The sequence below is a fragment of the Dipteris shenzhenensis genome, chromosome 16 (assembly GCF_047967505.1).
Source record: "Dipteris shenzhenensis isolate YYH24624 ecotype China chromosome 16, Dip_SZ_1.0, whole genome shotgun sequence".
NCBI classification, from domain to species: domain Eukaryota; kingdom Viridiplantae; phylum Streptophyta; class Polypodiopsida; order Gleicheniales; family Dipteridaceae; genus Dipteris; species Dipteris shenzhenensis.
The window spans coordinates 21290826-21312024 of NC_141611.1; the positions used below are offsets into that span (position 1 = coordinate 21290826).

At 43.1% G+C, this 21199-nt stretch overlaps 1 protein-coding gene across 2 annotated transcripts in view; it reads right to left on the reverse strand.

The window, feature by feature from the left end:
* Window positions 1–21199, reverse strand: part of POK (Vps52 / Sac2 family) — a 140480-nt gene that overhangs the window by 95828 nt on the left and 23453 nt on the right. For both annotated transcript variants that reach the window (XM_087387184.1, XM_087387183.1), the window contains exons 5-10: window positions 13351–13452; window positions 3399–3482; window positions 2347–2427; window positions 1813–1956; window positions 1483–1574; window positions 165–246 (exon numbers count right to left, since the gene is read on the reverse strand). In XM_087387184.1, the coding sequence (XP_087243310.1) occupies window positions 165–246; window positions 1483–1574; window positions 1813–1956; window positions 2347–2427; window positions 3399–3482; window positions 13351–13452 (585 nt within the window). The remainder of the gene's footprint in view (window positions 1–164; window positions 247–1482; window positions 1575–1812; window positions 1957–2346; window positions 2428–3398; window positions 3483–13350; window positions 13453–21199) is intronic.

The following is a 21199-nucleotide window of genomic DNA, read 5'->3' on the forward strand; positions in this document are numbered from 1 at the left end:
TAAAAGTGTCTAAAGCAAGAGTGCACCACAGAGATTACAAAAAGTCTCGTAACATTGAAGAAGACCACAAAGAGGACACCAAAACTGTTAAGAAGACTAGCCAGAGGTAAGCAAGCATCAACTCTTTAATGAATCATAGAATTTTCCAATATATTTCTAACAACCTTGTTCAGGGTGTCAACATATGCCATACGAACATCGGGATATGCTTCTTTCCCATGCTCGCGCAAAAACATGGCGATGTACCTATTAGACAAAAAACAGATAGTGCAAGCATAAATATCCACGCACAATGTGAACCATCCTCTACCCTTGCCTACAGAAGCATTTCTATAACCTCAATCACAAATAACTTCTTTTATGGTAAGAACCATTATGGAAAGAAGAAACATTCACATACTACAAATCTTTTGAAAGGAGAAAGCAAGCTAGCTCTATCCATATTCCCAAACCTAAAAGCCTCACAACATTGTATACTAGTTCAGAAAGGCTAGCCTAAATAATCAGCCCTAAATATGTCTCAATGTTCATCAGTTTCCAGTTACAAAACAATCAGCCTCATTTGAGCTCGTATTCAGGAATGTAATGACACACTCTAGCTGTTATATACATAGACATAGGTTCTCTGGGGAAAAAATGCCGTAGACATTGAATATATTATAAACAAGTAGATAGACAACCAGGTTAAAAGCAAGACTTCCATTTGACTTATTAAAACGTGTGCTTTTTAACACGAATTTCAGAACCAGTATATATAAGAATGGATTTTCATAATGCTCTAGTTGATCACACTGCGGTGCTTCTCTGCTTGCTTTTATGTTTCCTACCTCCCCTTAGTTTGCCTTGCAACTCACCACCTTTCTATACTCGTATTCCATGCTTTCACCACACTTCTACTTCCCGTTCTTCATAGAGTCCACACGATCTCCCCTTTCTCTTACCCCTTTATTGTCTCTACACTCTCCTTCAAGCCCTCTGCCCTTGAGGACTGGTCAGTATAACCTCCAGGTCATTCTTCCTGGGTGATACAATGGAATATTGATTAGTCCCATCAAAGCCATTAGGTGGCAGATTATTGTTTTTTGTTGCCTTTTTCTTGGGCAATATTTAACCCACAACATGCTGAAAACAGATAGGGCATGGATTGGACTTGATCGGAAACAACTCAGATTCACCCAGATAGATAGGTGATGTCTGGCATGCAAATGGGCATTTGAATGGTCACATGAGACATACTAGTACACAACTGCAGCTTCCCTCATAATTTCTTCAGAATCTTGAAATGCAGCGTCAAGGTTGCTTTGGGATAGTCAGAGAATGGTTGAGAAGGCAAAACCATCATTAGATGCATATCAGAGATGATCACAACATGGACTGACAGTATCAACAACAAGCTATTGTTTGACACAGATTATCATCTTTAAAACCTTCAAAACCAGTTTATGTTATACATAAGCAAATTGTTGGGAGCAGTTTATTTACTTGTACTTCAATAGAACGTTCTGTTGTAAAATCTGTATATTTGTTTTTGGTTTTTTGAGTGCGTAAAGCTTTTGCATCATAAATTCTCTTCCCTGCATGAAGACAGAGTCACAGTAAGTGTCCAGAAGCCAAGGCCTGCAATATTAGGAAGAGATAAACGATGTGAACTACCCACATGTCCAACTTGAACTCATTAAGCATGGATGCACTATGCAGCTTTTGGACTAACCAGCCCTTATAGGTATAAACACCAGCTTCAGAGCTTGTGGACTTCCCTTGGTTGAATTGACATACAGAATAACACAAATACTTCAAACTGTAAATAACCACCTTGGATATTGCCTTGAGGCGAAGTTTTTCTACTTCGGATTCGACGTCCTTGTAGGCTGCAGAAATTTTAGCCACAGGATCTTCAGCTAGAAAGTGCAATTTCTTACTCAGTAGTTGAAGATTTCTCACATATTCTTCATTGACCTGCACCAAATTCACACTGTCTGTTACCGGACAAAAGTTAATTGCCATTGAGAGTTAACGTAGTGCACTGAGCTTAGACAGAGCTTTTCATCATTTATCGTCATGCTTCATCCTTCTGTCTAAGCAGGATAAGGATATCTGAATAGACAGAAAATTCAAACTTGACATATGATGGCTGACCATATCAATAAGAAGAAACACATATGGGCTCGCTCCTTTGGTTTCGCTGAATAACAAACTTTAAACTCATTTTCTGTAAAAAGAATTTCTACTTGGGATGCAGATACTCTGAATAGATGCCAACGTAAAGCATGAGGTTTTTTATTTTTAGTGCACTTAACGAAAACCTGCCCCTATAGTTATGAATTACGCTTAGCATCAGAAATATACCTCGCCATCCACAATTGTATCTATCATATTCGGAGGTACAACAATATCCTCAAGAAACCTGGACAGCTTCAGCTCAGCAACCTGAAAGCCCCAGAAAACTAAACATTTGAGGCCATTGAACAGTGAGTCCACCTTTCCAGAATGGCAGAAGACACTGTCTGGATTCTATATATGAACACCAAGCTTTAAAACCCTGATGTTAACACATGTGAACACTCCATTTGTGGATTTTTAGGCTCTTAGCATGAGCTCGAGAGTTACAACAGGTCTGCCCTTCTTACAATCAAAGTGCCAATTTTTGTCTTGACAACCCAAACACAAAATCTCCAAAGGTTTCCAAAATAAACATGGCAAGATATGACATATGTCAGATTCATATCTATGTGAATGCAAATTGGAAAAACTAAACCTTAATCTCATTGCAATCGTATCTGTATGGAATCTTTGCTGGCATTATTTGCGCACAGGCCTTAACCCGCATAAAATCTTCTATCAGTTAGAATGGAGAAGGTATGAATGTAAACTGGGAAACCTGATGTTCTCCAATACAATAAGTAGACAATCTTATGAAGGTTAGGGCATGTGCACCACCAAAGATTCCATACAGATAATGTCAGCAGTTCACTGGCAAGCAATTACATAGGGAAAAGAGAGTCCATAAGGGTTGATTTAAAAGAGGCGTATCCAGTTCTAGAGCTTACTGCAACACTTCTAAAAAAGTAAGCTCCAAACTCCAGACCAGTCACCATATACAGGAGAAATATAAGGCAGAGTTGGTTTTGGTGACGTTTACTACACAACACACTTATTAGATGCTGTGTGCTGTGTACTCCAGTCCTATGCATTGTCTCTTTCATCTAAAGCTAGATTTTGTCCCCTACACATTGAAAAGATGAGGTCACAGCCCATCACCAGCGGGCAATGGGTAATTATAACATCAGCTTTCATCTAAAACCACAAGGTTGAACATAGCCGCATGGGAAATTTCTTTTTGAAAAGGCATCCCAACCAGAGAAACAAAAATCGCAAACAAAACCAGAAACAATCCTTGCCTTCCTGTTCTTGAGTTTCAGACCCATGCTCATGGATTGCTCCTGAAGGCTTTTAATCTCCGAGCTTATTGATCCCAGATCAGCCTCCATATACGCAATAGCAGTTTCAAAAATCAAAACAGAAAAAAAAAATCAGTTGAAGGCTCATTGTCAGTAAATAATGCATCTCACATTAGAAGCCAGCAAGTTCTTATATAAATACCAGAAAATGCCTTTTCAATTTCTCGTTTGAATCTTCATTTCTACAAAGGACGAAAAAAACAGGACAATTATACAAGATGAGGCATGATGCTATGCTTCCAAGACGGATGTGATTTTTTTTTTGTAACTTTGGTTGAAACCCAGCATTCACTAGAAAGTGAGACTATTTGCACTTAACAAGAATAAATGTGATCAGAGGGACATTCTCCTCAAGTGGGCAGACAATACATCACAGGCAACATAGGAAACTTGAATAATACATACTTGATGAAGACAGATTTTAAACTAGTCAAGTACCTTACAATGTTAATGGGTGTTCATTGCAAATATGCTTTTACATAATCGAGGCAATCACAAAATGCCTACCACAAGCTAACGTCACATGTTTTAGTTTATGTCACGCAATCATAGCTGGTCGTGGTCACTCAGTTTGTTTGATTCTTTGGAGCATACTTTGTCATTCAGAAGTACCTTACAATGTTAATGGGTGTTCATTGCAAATATGCTTTTACATAATCGAGGCAATCACAAAATGCCTACCAATTCAGAAGTATGATGTGACTGCAATTACAAGATGTAATATCAAGCAAACATTGCGCATCGGGGAATACCATGACGATAATAAATGAGCTATCCTCCAAAATTTTGTTTACTTGTATTTATTCCTTTGACTCTTGAAGAAAATTTTCACATGGAGCATTTCAGGTGTAGAACATAAAAGATATACCTTCATAAGACTAGAATATATCCAATCTTACTTATCCCTTTGTAAGACTAGAATATATCCAACCATACAAATTTAGATTTTTTGTTGTTCTAAAGTCTAAAACTCTACAAAGAAAATAAAAGCAAAAACGAAAGAGAAGAAAAACGAGGTAACAATTTTTTTCTCCAGTTCATTAGGTGTGCGAGTGTCCCCTTTAAACTTATGCATTATGAGTTTGTCCTTGATATCCTTAGCTGCATAATTCTTGTATGTGTAACCTCCCGAAGTGCGGGCATCATCATGCTTGAGGTTCACATATCGGAGGAGGACATATCAAGTTTGATGGCCTCAAGTAGGGCCTTATATGAATGCAAAGAATCTGCCACCATGTCATCAAAAGTGGCTTGCTACCCACCCACTAACCCCCTGCTATGTAGTAGCTGCTGCCATCCGATGCACTGGCTGCGTCTGGCTATATGTGCTCGCTGGCGGAGCGATAGGTGCATGAACCCCTGGCTGGGGCTCTCTGCCAAATGCATCTCTCCGAAATGATGGCATACCAAAGGGCTGAGAAGAGAACTGACCTCTCTCCCAGGGGTGTGGGCTACCATATAAACCCAAGCCAGCTCCGGGCATACCCGCTGGTGCAGTAAAAGGAGCACTAATCGGATGCACACCAACAGGTCGGCCCAAGAGAGACGGCTCAGCCTGCATAGATGCAAAAAGCTGTGAGCCAAAAGATGGCCTAAGATCCCGCAAGAAGGTGCTTTGCGGCACAAAAAATGCATCATCTAAGTCCAGATAATCCCCATGCTAGGGTACATGCACCGGTCCAGAAGACTGATGCTCATAGGCATGGCGGGCCTCTACCATAAAACTCCTACGTGGATCACACAAAACATCCTGACTGTCTAAGTGGTCCCCTTGCTGGGGTCTAGGTTGCTTGCCCTTGTCTTGCATAGCTTGACCAATCTACTGCTCGAGGTGCTGTCCCATTTGGGCAACAGCTGTATCCTGCATAGCCATGGCCGTGGTAAGTTGCTGGTTGAACTCTTGTCCCATCTGGCGGATGGCGCCCTGCAGCATAGAAGCAAGGGTATCCAAAACTGTCTACACTGCCAACACTTCGCGAGATGCAGGAGAGAGAGGCTGAGTTGTAGGAATCTCTGTATCACCAGTGGATACACCCACTGTGAAAGGCAATTGCTCATGTTGAGCAGCCTCATCACTATCATGCAATGTATCCCGAGAGGCACACTTGGGTGGCATGGTGGCTGTCTAGTAGAGAGTAGCTCGAATGCAGGCAAGCAAATGACTCTGGGTTCTCAACCACCAATTTGATCCTAGGGACCCCATCGTCTGCTACCACTGATGCTGTCGAATCTGGCGGGAGTTAAAGCACGGTGCCAAACGCTATACCAATGGAGGGAAGGATGACTGTGTATTTCTTTGAGGGCCCCAAGAAGCGATGCGTCACTGGGAATCAGAGAACATGGTGTGTCACTGTAAAGCCGTGGTACCAAGGGAAAAGGTACACCAAATGCGGGCCAAGGAGGATGGGGCTCTGCTCCACAAGTGTCAAGGCGATAGCGGGAGAGCTCTGGATGAGGAAGGCGCCTCTTCCGTAGATGGTGACCTCTTGGATGTGATCACCTTCTAGTGCAAAGCTTGTCTAATTCCACTGTCTCACATGTCGACTAACCTTAGGACTCAAGCTAAAGTTAGGGCGGACGGTGGCGTGGGAAGGCGGCGCAAACGACGGCATGGGCGGAGCAAGAGGCGACAACAGGATCAAGGCGATGGCCAAGGTAGACAAGAGTCGACGTGTTTTAGCGCGAGTGTGCGAGGCGAGGCAAGGCAAGGGCGTTGCTGTTGACGATGGCGGCTAATGGCATGTCTTAGCGCGGGCATCAGAGCTTTCTACAGCTCTTCCAAGCCATACACGAAATCGCACTATAGATGCTGAGAATGCCCACCGTTGTGAAACAACTTGGGTCAGCAAGATACTTGAGGTGGATGAGCCTAAGTGTTTTGAGGATGCACGTGATAATGTGCATTGGATACAAACCATGCAAGCGGAGTTGGACTCCATTCAAAAAAACCACACTTGGGAGTTAGTGAATTTGCATGTCGGCAAGAAAGCAATTATGATCAAATGGGTATACAGGCTGAAACAGAAGTCAGATAATTCCTTAGACAAGTACAAAGCCCGTGTTGTTGCAAAGGGCCATGCAAAGAAGAAAGGCTTAGATTAAGATGAGACATTTGCTCCTACTTCTTGTATGACCACCGTCAGGTGTGTGGTTGCATTGCCCACATTTCATGGATGGCATATCCATCAGTTGGACATAAAAACTGCATTCTTTAATGGGGATCTTAAGGAAGAAGTTTATGTTACTCAGCCCATTGGTTTTGTAGTACCTAGCATGGAGAACAAGGTGTGCAAGTTGAAGAAAGCCTTGTATGGCTTGAAAGAGATGCCTTTGTGACCAGCCAAGGAATGCAGAAGAGTCCACATGAGTGCACCCTCTATGTCAGAAAAAAAGGGGGGGATTGGCTCATCATTGTTCTATATGTTGATGACGCGCTGCTCACAGGCCCAAATGCTGCAAAAATTGTAGATTTTAAGGCTGAATTGGAGCGGACCATTGATATGTCAAATTTGGGGCTGGTTCATTATTATTCGGGCATCCAATTTGTGCAGGATGACAAAGGCATTGCGTTATTGCAGTCCAAATATATTGGAAATTGGAACAGTTCAGATTTCAGAATTGCAAGCCCATTACAACTCCTAAAGAGCCAAGGCTTAAGTTTTCCATTCATGATGCTAGTAAACCGTTTAATGCCACTATTTACAGCTAGGCTGTGGGATGCCTCATTTACTTGTGTGATTACGCGGCTAGATATTCAGGTAACAATTCTCTTGGTTTGCTCTATCCCCACATGCTTACAGCAATTCGAATTGGACTAGTGACTTTGACACTTGGCAATCAACCAAGGGTAGCTGTTTCTTTCTTGGACATCCATGCATTTCTTGGTTAAGCAAGAAACAATCTACCGTTGCTACCTCATCTTGCAAGCTGACCACAGAGTCGAGTGTATTGGCTAAGGCGTTTGTTCCTCGATCTTCATGCATCATTGCAGGAACCTTCTCCAATTCTCACTAACAGTCAAAGTGTCATTGCCGTGGCGTGGAATCGTGTGTTTCATGCTCATATGAAACACATTGAAATCCATTGTCACTATGTCAGGGACCAGCTACATGCACAGAATATCAGCTTAGTCTTCTGTCCTACACAACAAAATGTGACAGATCTATTCACCAAAACATTACCTCGTCCAAAGCTTAAGGCTTTGAACTTATATCCATTTGGTGATTGATGTTTACCTTATACACTGTGACATTGTCACTACCGGGGGGTGTTAGAAATATGTGTATATCCCAAGGCACTCTAATACCAAGTTCCGCCACATCAAATTCTGTAATGTCTGGAGAGAAAATTACAAATAGAAAGGAATGGCCACCATTGGACCAAACAATGGAGTGATGCTTGTTAGAATTATAGATATAATTCAGCAGTGACCAATGTAATATAATAAGCTAGTTAGGGGCACTTTTCCCTCTTTAAGAGGTTTTTCCCCCTAACCGTAGTTAGTTCACTAACTATGGTTAGTGACTACTTAGGTTTTGTCAATAGGACAAAACCTTATCTTTCTTTCATTGTGTTGTACTCTCACACTCTTCTATTGCAACTAAGCTTTCAGCTTCCAAGCTTCCAGCTCTCACTCTCTCTTGCTCGCTCTCACTCACCCTCTTCTCACATTTGGTATTAGAGCAGGTTCAAGAGCTTCGGGCTCCCTGCTCCCTTCAGTTCCAGCCCTTTGCCTCAAGCTTCAGCCTGCTTCAACTCGTCCGTACAGTCCGTAGGACTGTACGGAATCCCGACGTACAGTGCCGTACAGCTCCCGTACAGCCTCCATACAACTCCCGTAAAGCCTTCGTACAGTTCTCGTGCAGCGTCGTACACCTTACGTACAACTTCCGTACAACACCGTACAGATCGCCGTACCTGCGTCGTTGCTCCCCCTACAGATTCGTCATACAGCGCCGTCACTTCCGTACCTGCGCTGTCACTTTCGTACCTGCACGTACACCTGTCGTCGTACCTGCTCGCCGTACCAACCATACCATCCGTACAGTGCCGTACCAACTGTACGGCACTTCCGTACTGTTTTCAGTACAGTGATTCTGTACTCAATCTGCTTACGTACAGCAGGTAGCTCCTTGGTTTCGTACAAGAGAACTAGCAGGTGATCTTTGGCAGGTAAATTTTACCGACAGCCATTGTTTGGCTCAATATTTTGGGAGTACATTTGGGGCATTTTGTATATTGCAGACATTGCACTCATTGTGTAGTTTCGGAGCTACATCTGGAGCAAAAATTGCAGATTTTGTCTAAAATTTGGGGCTTTTACAGACAGATCTGCAGATCTAGTCTGAAATTTGGGGCTTTTGTTCAAAAATTGCAGATTTGGGGCTTTTAGTAATTTTGCCCCTTTCTGGTTGCAATTTCAAGCCACAAATTGGGGCTTTTGTGTTGGGAGAGCATTTTTTGGAGTATTCAGTTCATACTGCCTTTCTTGGAGTGTTTGAAGCACTTTTGGCAGATTTTGGAGAGTTTTTGATGCTTGAACAAATTTCTGACAGTGCAAGTACAAAAATCTAAGTTGCATTTACAGCCTGTGCTTGGCTGTGTTTTTTGGGAGTTGTGCATTTCATTCCCAGTAAGGGAATTCAGCTTTGTATCTGCTTCAATCTTTTTCTCAGATATGGCTCATCAAAGTCAGAATGAGTTCCAGTTCGGTGGTCTTTCACAAGAAGACAAATTGGATGGTACCAACTACTCCCCGCTCTCAAAATTTAAATCAAAAACAAAGGGACAGGCAAAGACATCAGTAAATCAGCCTTCCAGTGGGTCAGGACAGCCTTCACAAAAGGCTAAAAATGATGCAAGTAAGCCCAAAAATAAGGGTTTTTGTCACTACTGCAAAAAGCCAGGTCATCACATAGCAGAATGCAGGAAAAGGCTTGCAAAAGAAAAGAAAAACAGCTCAGGTATGGCTGTTTCAGATTCAGCCCCTCATGCATCTGACAGTGGGGATGCTGCAGCCAACTTTGTTGGACAGGATTATGCCTTTTTATCTTGCATTTCAGATTCTAGGTTGGCTGTTCCAGATGCTCGGGATAGTACAGCCTCTTGCAGTGATGATACATATGCATTTTTGACTTGCAGCTATGACTCTTCTACAAATGCATCTGCTTTCAGTGTTAATGAAACACTGAACACATGGTATTTTGACAGCGGCGCATCCAAGCACATCACTTCTAGGAAGTGTCTTTTTACTTCCTTGCATCCACCTCCCGTTGGTAAGAAAGTCACTTGTGCTAACAACTCATCATATTTAGTACGTGGCACAGGAGAAGTTGAGCTCACTGCCATTGATGGCTCAATCTTCAGACTTTCAGATGTCTTATATGTGCCTGGCATAACCAAAAATCTCCTTTCAGTGTCCACTCTTAACAGAGGAGGATTTCAGGTCATCTTTGAGGATGACAAATGTGCTGTCCGAGACAGGGAAGCTGACTATGCCTTAAGGTTATCTGGTACTCTGCTGCGTGGGCTTTTTCAACTTGATATTTTTGAGAAAAGAGCAGCCCATGCTCTTGCAGTTTCTACCCCTACAGCTGCCATGCAAAATGCAGAATTATGGCATGCCAGATATGGCCACATGCATTACAACAGCTTGATGACACTTCAGGAGTTTTCAATGGTTGATGCATTGCCACCTCTTGAGATACCTCCTCCACATGCCTGTGAAGGGTGCATTTTAGGTAAGATGCATAGATTCCCCTTCAAGAAGGATGGTTCAGTTAAAGCTGTCCGCAAATTGCAGCTTATACACAGTGATGTCTGTGGTCCCATGAGGACTCCATCGTTGGGTGGTCATCTCTACTTCGTTACATTTATTGATGACTACTCCAATTTTACTTGGGTTTATGGGCTGAAAAAGAAATCTGAAGTGTTCACGGTGTTTAAACACTTTTCAACCATGGTTGAAAATGAAACCGGACTCAAGATACAGACATTACACGGATAGAGGTGGGGAATACCTATCTGCAGAATTTGATGCTTTTCTCAAGGGCAAGGGTATTGTGCATTAGCTCACAGTCAGGCTGACCCCTCAGCAAAATGGCAAAGCTGAGAGGAAAAATAGAACCCTCATGGAGATGGACAGATGTATGCTGAAAAGCAAACACATGCCTCATAAATTCTGACTAGAGGGTTTGATGTGTGCCAATTACATTTTGAACAGGGCTCCCACTAAGGCTTTAAAAACAAAAACTCCTTTTGAGGTCTGGAATGACAGGAAGCCTTCAGTGGATCACTTCCGAGTCTTTGGATGCCTTGCTTATGCACATGTGCCAGTTGAATTTAGGCACAAATTGTCAGATAAAGCCATCAAATGCATATTTGTTGGATACAGTGCAGAAAGCAAGGGGTACCGTCTCTACAATCCTGCTACACGCAAAATCATGGTAAGTAGAGATGTGATATTTTCTGAAAATTCAGCTCACACTCAGGCTGAATTTCAAATGCCTTCATCTTTAAAGGATGTCTTCGAGGGGTTGCTACCCATTGCTTTGGGTTCCCCTGCTGATTTTTCAGATCCAAATCAGAATTTACAGCAACCTCAAGATGCTTCAGTTCCGCCACAGGATGTCTTGCCCCCTCCACAGGCAGTGGAACAGGTGGTGCAGCAAGAAATTGCAGACATACATGCAGCAAAAACAGTCCCAAACTGGCTGTTACAGACTCTCAGGGAGAGTAAACTTGATGCTCCGTTATCTGGCAGGACTCGCAGTGCAGCAAGGCACATGGAAGGTGCTAATTCAGTGGAATCAGCATATGCAGGTACTCTCCTTGATGAGGAGGAGCCTGCCACATTTGAAGAGGCAAAGGATAATGTGCATTGGATGAATGCCATGCACGATGAGTTGCAGTCCATTGCAAAAAATCAGACTTGGGATGTTGTGGACTTGCCACAGGGTAAACATGCCATTGGCACACGATGGGTATTCAAAGTCAAACGGAAGCCAGATGGCTCCATTGACAGATATAAGGCCAGGCTGGTTGCTAAAGGCTATGCTCAGAAAAAGGGCATAGATTATGAGGAGACATTCGCTCCTACATCCCGGATGACCACCATCCGATCAGTAATTGCAATGGCTGCACATTTTGAGTGGAATGTTCATCAGTTGGACATAAAAACAGCCTTCTTAAATGGGGACTTGCTCGAAGAGGTGTATGTCAAACCACCTCCGGGCTTTGAAATTACAGCAAATGCACTTCAAGTATGCAAGCTCAACAAAGCTTTATATGGGCTGAAACAGGCCCCTCGTGCATGGTATGCCAAGATACATGCCTTTTTGACCAGCAAGGGGCTGCACAATAGTCCTACTGAGAGCACCCTCTACATCAAGATGGATGGGGGGGAAATATTAGTCATCCTTCTTTATGTCGATGACTTACTGCTCACAGGGTCCAATGAAGAAAAAATTGCAGATTTCAAAGCTGATTTGCAAACCAACTTTGACATGTCAAATTTGGGGCTGCTTCACTTTTATTTGGGGATCCAGTTCTCTCATGAGAGACGTGGCACTGTTATGTCTCAGTCCAAGTATGTTCAGAAACTCTTGGACAGATTTAACATGCAAGAGTGTAAGCCCATAGCCACTCCTATAAAGCCGGGGCTGAAGCTCACAATGCATGATGCAGGAGAATCAGTTGATGCCACACTTTACAGTCAGGCTATTGGATGCCTCATATATCTCTGCAACACTAGACCTGATATTCAGTTTGCAGTATCTCAAGTGAGCAGGTACATGCACAGCCCAAAAACTATGCATTAGCAGGCAGTTAAGCGCATCTTCCGTTATTTGCAGGGCACAAAGTCTTTTGGCTTGCTATTTCCCAAGGGGGGTGACTTGCAGATGCATGCCTACAGTGATTCAGATTGGGCTGGTGATTATGACACTAGGCAGTCCACTAGTGGCAATTGTCTCTTTTTGGGTAAATCTTGCATTTCATGGCTGAGCAAGAAACAATCTACAGCGGCTACCTCATCATGTGAAGCTGAGTACAGGGCAGGTTTCACAGCAACAGTTGAATGTGTCTGGCTGCGACGTCTATTTGCTGATCTTCATCTGTCTTTGGAGGGTCCCTCTCCAATTCTCACTGATAGTCAGAGTGCCATTGCAGTGGCAAAGAATCTAGTGTTTCATGCCCGCACGAAACACATCGAGATTCACTATCACTACGTCAGAGAGAAGTTGCATGCAAAAGAGATCAATATGATCTTTGTGTCCACACATGACAACGTTGCAGATATTTTCACCAAAGCACTACCACGTGAAAAGTTTGAGGCATTTCGCAGTGCCCTGAACTTATATCCGTTTGGTGATTGATCAGCCTTGTACATGACATTGGCACTGCAGGGGGGTGTTAGAATTATAGATATAATTCAGCAGTGACCAATGTAATATAATAAGCTAGTTAGGGGCACTTTTCCCTCTTTAAGAGGTTTTTCCCCCTAACCGCAGTTAGTTCACTAACTATGGTTAGTGACTACTAAGGTTTTGTCACTAGGACAAAACCTTATCTTTCTTTCATTGTGTTGTACTCTCACACTCTTCTATTGCAACTAAGCTTTCAGCTTCCAAGCTTCCAGCTCTCACTCTCTCTTGCTCTCTCTCACTCACCCTCTTCTCACAATGCTAACTGACTGCTCAACGTGAAAACTGAGTAGAAACTAATCTCAAAACAGAGCTTCTCATGCATTGAGTCTACCAAAGCTCCCTTTTCTTCAACTTTGAGTCACAAATTATAAAGCAAGGACACCAGCACCGGCCAAACCATGGACTGACAATGCTAAAGACAGAAACCAAATAGGCACTCATTGAGTTTTTTTTACTTATGAGTCTACCTGAAAACCGCCCAGCAAAGCTTCCATTCCTGTAAGAATTGCATCACAGTCATGTATCTGAGTATGAAGGGAGACTAAATTGTCACTCTCTTTAATGTAATCCTGCATGAGTCAAAAGCTCTCGTGAAAACCCAGAAAATTTGACAGTAATATTACTTCATGACATCAAACAGACAGTAAACCTTATGTTTAAATGCTCAAAAGAATAGTAAGTCCTGCTGCAATCAAACTATTTTATTATGAACTTATTGTTATCAATAATGGTATAGATTTGCTAGACTCCTGCAGCTAGTTAGCAGAGTTGATCTTCAAAGGTAATAATCTTGTACTTAAGATTGCATTTGAAAAGCATTCCCTTAAATCATTTGGAAATCATTCCCCTAAAGCTCCAGCGCTCTTCCATACATAGCAAAATTAGATACTATTCACATGAATAGCTCCAAAAGAAGATGCAGGCCTTACTTCAAAACCTGCACGTTTGGTTTATACAAGAGTGAGAGATTGAATTCTAATTTTATAGGATTGAGAATCCTGCTTCTTTCAAACAACACATGTAGATACATAGTTGCTTGAATCTACACATTTGAGCAGGATACGTCTGTTAGAGTTGAAATACCTTACATATTAACAGATCCAACTACTAGTAGCCTCCTCTAAAAGGGTCAAGATGAAGCCTTTGATCAATGGTCCAGTAATTACCAAGTATTGGAAGAAGGCCAGCAAGCTGGTCTCTAAGTTTCTTCAAACGATTTGATAAGGCATATGTCTGTCAAGTTGGCACCCAATTACTATGGACCATGTTCATTTCTCTGTACTTTCATGTGGGATGGAAGAAAGCACTTTTATTTTTTCAAGAAAAGTACTTCATTAAGTATGAATGAAAACTGCGAGAGCAAGCTCAAATGCAGGAGTACATCATGCAATGCATGAGGAAAAAACAGCTCAAAGTGAGCTAATAAAGAGGAGGCTGAAAATGCCATCTCAATCCTAAAGGAAACTCAGAGAAGAAAGGAGATCCCCTCCAAACTCTGGAAAAAGTAACTCTCCTAGCAATGGCTGCTCTAGAGGATCCCTGCATGCTCGCCCAAATGGCCATCAGAGTGTGTACTGTGTCAATCCAAATACTTGCCATAGTCTGGGAAGGGTGAACCTCGATACCCTCCATCGCCTCTGTACACCTGGCTCTCCAAATATGGCAAGCTGCAATGCTAGCCAAAATCTCCCAAGACGTGTGTACTGAGGCATGAGCAGCTCTGAAAGGAGTGGAGGAGGAAAGCACATTCATCCAAATATGTTCAAAAGTAAAAGAAAGAAAGAAAGAAAAGTGTATGCGAAAGGCCAATATTGTCTACGAAGCCCAAAAGATATAATATGTATAGTAAATGATGAGAGAGCCGAAAGTGCTTCCCCTCCTATGTATAGCATGGCATCACACAGCTATTTGCTGAATCTACCATCAGCATAACATATCAGACTCTAGAGTCTAAACCATAGTGGATCTTATACCAGTGCTGCTGAGATTGGCATATAGAGAGCCGTGACCTCTTCTGAGCTGTGACCACATGGCAGAAGGAGGATCAAGTCTCATAATGTCTCAGATAGTCATACAAGAGTCCAAGAAGAGCAAAGAGACTGTCTGAAGGGGCTGACCCAGCAGCAATGTAGGGCAAAGAAAATGCTGATTTGTACGAATGATCATTGGGAGGCGCGTGATCATTTCTCCGACACTGTTTCATCACCAATTACAGAAATGGGGAAATCCTTGGAGAAGACAGGGGACTTGAAATCCCTTAAAGTCTACTCCTGCATCTATGCTCTAGTTTTGGGCCAACAATCATGGCCATGTGGCCTAGTCGGTGCTAAGCGACTGCCAGAGAAATGAAGTCTGTGTGCTGTACTCACAATAGAAGAGACTCAAGAAAGCATCACACTCTCTCCAATCAACTAGATGAAGCACAATCTGAAAATTACAGCAGAAGTGAAAACACAAAATAAACTTTGTGAAAACATCAAGATCATGGGCTTGGAGTAGTACAGCCAAAAAGACTGACAAAATCTGTGATCTAGGGAGGGCACTAGGCTGCTCCTCACTCCTGCTTCGGATGCTTCAGTTGGAATGAGTGGGGAGGAAACATGGCACCCCTTATATAGGCTTGGATTGGGCAGATGCTGACTGACCAGCAGCGGGAAGCGAGGCCAACCAAAATCAGGCCAACCTGGCAGATCTGGCGAACCAGATGGCCGGCCAGCCTGCTGACCAGACCTGATCAGATCTGGTCCACAGTCAACCCCCCTCATGACTATATATGGGCTCATACCTTCTCCAAAAGCAGGCTGCAAACTGCAGCCTCTAGAAGCGCAAGAACAGTGCACAGGCAGGCTGTCTTAACCTCACATTCCGCCCTTCCATCCTACCAAAAATACTACCCTGGTCTACTCCTAATATGGGGGCTTCTAACACCCCCTCTCCATGACTCACTTGTAGGATCGATGAACGAGAGAGCAAGTACAAGGTACAAGAGTCGAAAGATAGCAGCCGTCACGTCAACTAGAGTGTTGAAAAGAAAAATGTACATAGTACTTGTAGCTAGACCCTAGGACTAAGTGTCCTAGGTGTCACATAGGACTAAGTGTCCTATGTGGCATAAAAGGCACAAAAATAAACTAAGTGCCTATAACTATGCCTACAAGGCACATACCAGGGCCCATAGGGCATCACTAGAACTGGGAGAAGATGGCCTACAAACCCCCCTCCATGGTATGGGCTGAAGTATTCTTGAAACATCTCAGAATACCTGGTATTTTGTGGTCATGGTGGCTTCATCCCAAAAAGATATAGCCACCTATGAATGTACAAGGTATGTCATATCATGTAACAAAGGGAACCAAGTGTAAAGCCTGTCGGAAGACTTCGAACTTGGGACAAGGAAGTGCCTTTGTAAACAGATCTGCTATGTTGTCCTCTGTGGGAAGATAGGACAACTCTATGTCTCCTGCTGACAACCGCTCTCGAACATAATGATAGTGAACTTCAATGTGCTTGGTACGCGCATGAAACACTGGGTTACACGCAATGGCCAAAGCACTCTGGCTGTCAGTGTAGACCATGGTGGAGGATGTCTGGCGAATACCAAGATCTGTAAGTAACTGTCGAAGCCAGACACACTCTACTATAGCGGTGAAGGCTGCCCTGTACTCAGCCTCACAACTAGATGTGGCAACTATTGGTTGCTTCTTGCTAAGCCAAGAGATACATGAATTGCCAAGCAAAAAACAATTACCGGTATGTGACACTCTGGTGTCGGAACAACCTACCCAGTCACGATCCGTGTAAGCATGCATGGTAAGTGAACCCTGATCACCATAGAAGAGAGCTAAATCCTGAGTGCCTTTGAGATATCTGAAAACTCTCTTCACTGCCTGCCAATGCTGCTGTGAACTAGGCATGTGCATGAATCTGCTGAGCTGAGATACTGCATACTGTAAGTCAGGTCTGGTGTGACATAAGTAAATGAGACATCCAACAGCCTGCTGGTAAAGAGTGATATCACATGGTGGGCTCCCATCATGAGCTGAAAATTTCAAGCCAGGGTCCACTGGTGTAGAGATTGGCTTGCAATCCTCAAACTCAAAACGATCAAGGAGTTGTCCAATATACTTGGACTGTGACATCATGATACCCCCCTCAACATGAGCAAACTGAATGCCCAAATAATAGTGAAGCTGTCCCATGTCCGACATTTCAAAAACCTGCTGCAAATCAACCCTGAAAGCTGCAATATGCTGAGTATCTAGGCCCGTGATGAGCATATCATCCACATATAAAATCACCACTAAAAAATCAGATCCACTCCCACGGACATAAAGAGTGGGTTCTGTGGGGCTACTCTGAAAACCAAGGGATAGTAAGTGTGCATGAATTTTGGCATTCCATGCCCTGGGTGCCTGCTTCAAACCATAAAGGGATTTTCTAAGCCTGCATACCTTGTTTTCAGGATTAACAACCTCAAAGCCAGGAGGTTGTGTGACATAGACTTCTTCCTGCAGATCCCCATGAAGAAAAGTAGTTTTGATGTCAAGCTGGTGCACTTGCCAATGATGATGGGCTGCAATGCAATGGCAATGACAAATCTAATGGTAGTAATCCTGGATGTGGGAGCAAATGTCTCTTCAAAGTCAATGCCTTGTTGTTGGGCATACCCTTTTGCAACAAGACGGGCTTTGTGTCGATCTATATTGCCATCAGATTTCCTTTTTAATTTGTAGACCCACCAGGTACCAATGGCATGCTTTCTGGGAGGGAGATCTACTAATTCCCATGTGTCATTTTTGGCAATGGATTGTAACTCAGCTTTCATTGCATCCATCCACTCTTTGCTGTCAAAAGCATCTTTATGGCACAAAGGCTCTTCATTGCAAGCTGTAGCAAGGAGTGCAAACTCAAGAAAGTGACCATGCATCTATCTATTCCCTGACCTTGTCCAGGCAGCAAAAGGCTGATCTTGTTTGCTGTCCCTCAATGTATCAAGAAGCCATCTGGGAACTTGCCTTTGCTGTCTATTGACAGCTCTTTCTTCAATCACTGCATCGTGAATAGTGGGATCATTTTGTGCTGGAAGAGAAACCTGCAAATCAGCATGGGGTACTGGCTGATCATTGCTTGTTGGAGGGCCTGTAGCACGCTCATGTTGCTGGTCAAAGTCCCCTTCTGAGGAAGGCAGAGGTAACCAAGAGTCAAAGGCATCAAACATGTCAACTTCTGGCTTGGCTTTGCAGTCCACAAGAGGAGAGGCCAAATGTTTAGCAAGATTACATCTCTACTGACAATATTCCCAATATTTGGTTGATATAACCCATACCCTCTGCTCTCCTGGCTGTAACCAATAAAATATGCATTTGATTGCCTTGTCATCAAGCTTATGTCTCAGCTGAGATGGTACATGAACATATGCAAGAGACCCAAAAACTCTCATGTGTGAAAGTGAAGGCTTCCTGCCATTCCATGCTTCATAAGGTGTAACATTCTTCAATGCCCTTGTAGGTGATCTATTCAGCACATAGTTGGCACACATCACTGCATCAAGCCAAAATTATTGGGCAAGGACTTGGCCTTAAGCATGCATCTGGCCATCTCCATAGTGGACCTATTCTTTCTTTCAGGAACAAGATTATGCTGAGGGGTGTAAGGAGTAGTGCATGAGTGAGCAATGCCCCGTGAAGACAAAAATGCATCAAACTCCTTTGACATATACTCTCCTCCCCTATCTGTGTTGAGGGTGACAAGCTTACATCCTGATTCATTCTCAACCATATTCAGCCACCTCTGAAAGCACGAGAATACTTCAAATTTAGCTTTTAAAGCATATACCCAGCAATATCTTGTGAAGTCATCAATGAGAGTCATGAAATATTTGTACCCCCCAATGGCGTTTGTCCTCATTGGGCCACAGACATCACTGTGCACTAGCTGCAGTTTCCTTTGTGAGAGTTTTGGACAATTCTTTTGAAAAGGAAACCGATGCATCTTACCCAAAATACAACCCTCACACACATGTTTGGAAACTGTGTGAGTTTGAGGTACATCATTTGCCATGTCCCATGAATGTAACTTGGCAAGAGCTCTATGATTGAGATGACCCATTCTCTCATGCCAAAGATGAGTTTCAGCAAGCTGTGAATCTGAAATAGCAAATGCTTCAATAGAGAGTGCAGCGGAGTTATCATCAAGGTGATAAAGGCCCTTTTTCAAAGTGCCAGTGAAAACTATGGCATTGTCATCACGAAGATCATATACTTAGGCATCTGTATCCATCAAAAATCACTCTGAAACCTAAAGTGGCAATTGCTGAAATTGAAATCAAGTTGACTTCAATTCCAAGCACAAAAAGAACATTTGTCAAAGTGACAGGATGGCCTGAAATGGATGTGAGCTGCACATCTCCAATTCCTTTTACAGCATAGGAAGCTTTATTAGCACATGTGACAGTCCCTCCTCGAGGTGCATTAGCTAAGGAATAAAACAACTGCCTGCAAAAGGTGACGTGCTTGGAAGCACCACTATCAAAATACCAAGACTGAGCATCATTAGCAGTAAAAAGTGCATCAACTTGGGAGGGATCAAATGAACAATGGACAGCCCATGCCCAATCATCCTGGACAGCATGTGCATGTGAAGCATCTGCTGGCTCGTGGGATTCAATTGCATGTGAGGCATTAACTGTCAATCCTGCTTTCTTTTTCTCCGAAGCAATGCACTTCCTACATTCTGAAATGTCATGTCCAGGCTTGCGACAATAGTTGCATCTTTTCTTCTTTGACTTATCTGCTGTATTTTTAGATGCATTGGAGGAATTGCCACTGTTAGGCGCAGATTTAGGCTTGCCCATAGGCTTGGAAGCCTTGCCTCTTCCTGTCTACTGTGAAGCAAATGCATGATCACGAATAATAGCTTGTCTATTAGCTCGACTTTGCTCTTCCTGCAAAAGCAATGTGACTAGCTGATCAAAAGAGTAGTGGTCTGGATTACCCATGGCCACTAATCGAAGGGTTGTAACAAACCCTTGATATGTATCTGGCACTCCATTCAATGTGGTACTGACAAGCTGAGAATTTGGCACCACCTTATCAATATTGGCAAGTTGTTCCATGAGGTCCTTGACCTTTGTCAGGTATGCATCCATAGAGTCACCTTCATTCATACTGACTTCCTGCAATTGCCTTCTTAAATATGCAACACGTGCCTCATTGCAAATCTGATAAAGAGAAGCCAATTTGTCCCCAGCAAGATCGGATGAGTGGAATAATGATTCTCTTGCATGATAAAGAAATACAGGAATGTGCATTTGCATCTCTGGCATCCCATCTTGATTGTTCCTGAGTTGGGGGAGCAACTGCAGGGGTGCTAGAAGATAAGGCATCAGGAGTAGTACCCTCTGCAGAGGGACCAGCAATAGGGGCAGCCACTGGAGCATTGGCTGGCCTCAAATCAATCCTAGAAACAATATTCCAAAAATGCCTTGCAACAAGAATATGTTTCATGAGATAAGACCACATCGGATAGTTGGTGCCATCCAACTTATCGTCTTCACGAAGAATGCCAAATAGATCATGATTGTTGCCAGCCATTGCAAATGAAATACCCTGAAAAGAAGAGACCTGTAAACCCAAAAGCCTCAAGGCTATCAATGCAAAGAGCTGGCTGTCCAAAAATGACAGCAAATGTCTGCAAGTAAATGTTCTGCAAATGTGACTCAATGTCCTGCAATCTGACCCAATGTACTACAATCAAACAAGGAATTGCAGACCAAATCCCAAAACTCTAGTGTTCTTGCAAGAAGTTGCAACTAGAGGAGATGAAAGGTATTGAAAGCCCCAAATTTTGCCAAAGTCCTGTATATGACTTCACACGTGCCAAACCTGTACGAAAATCCCGGAACAAGTACGAGTTGTAAGGACATCTATTCTATACAAACGGTACAAGTGCTCTTATGGATGTACGGAGTAGGTCCAATGTACGGTGTACGTACAACGTACGGAGTAGGTACTATGTACGATGTACGTCACAAGTACAAAGTACGAAGAAAGTACGTGGCTATACGGAATGCATGTACGGAGCACAATATGGAGCAGGTACATTGCACACTACGGAGTAGGTACGTTGTACGGAACCTTCTATATGACTGTACGGAGGATGTACGACTGGGGTAACGTACAGACGTCCGTACCAGCGTACAGACTGTACGAATGAAGGTATAGGGAGTCGGTGCAAATCCGGGGGCAGGAAACAAGTCGAACTGAGCTCTGATACCACTATAGGATCAATGAACGAGAGAGCAAGTACAAGGTACAA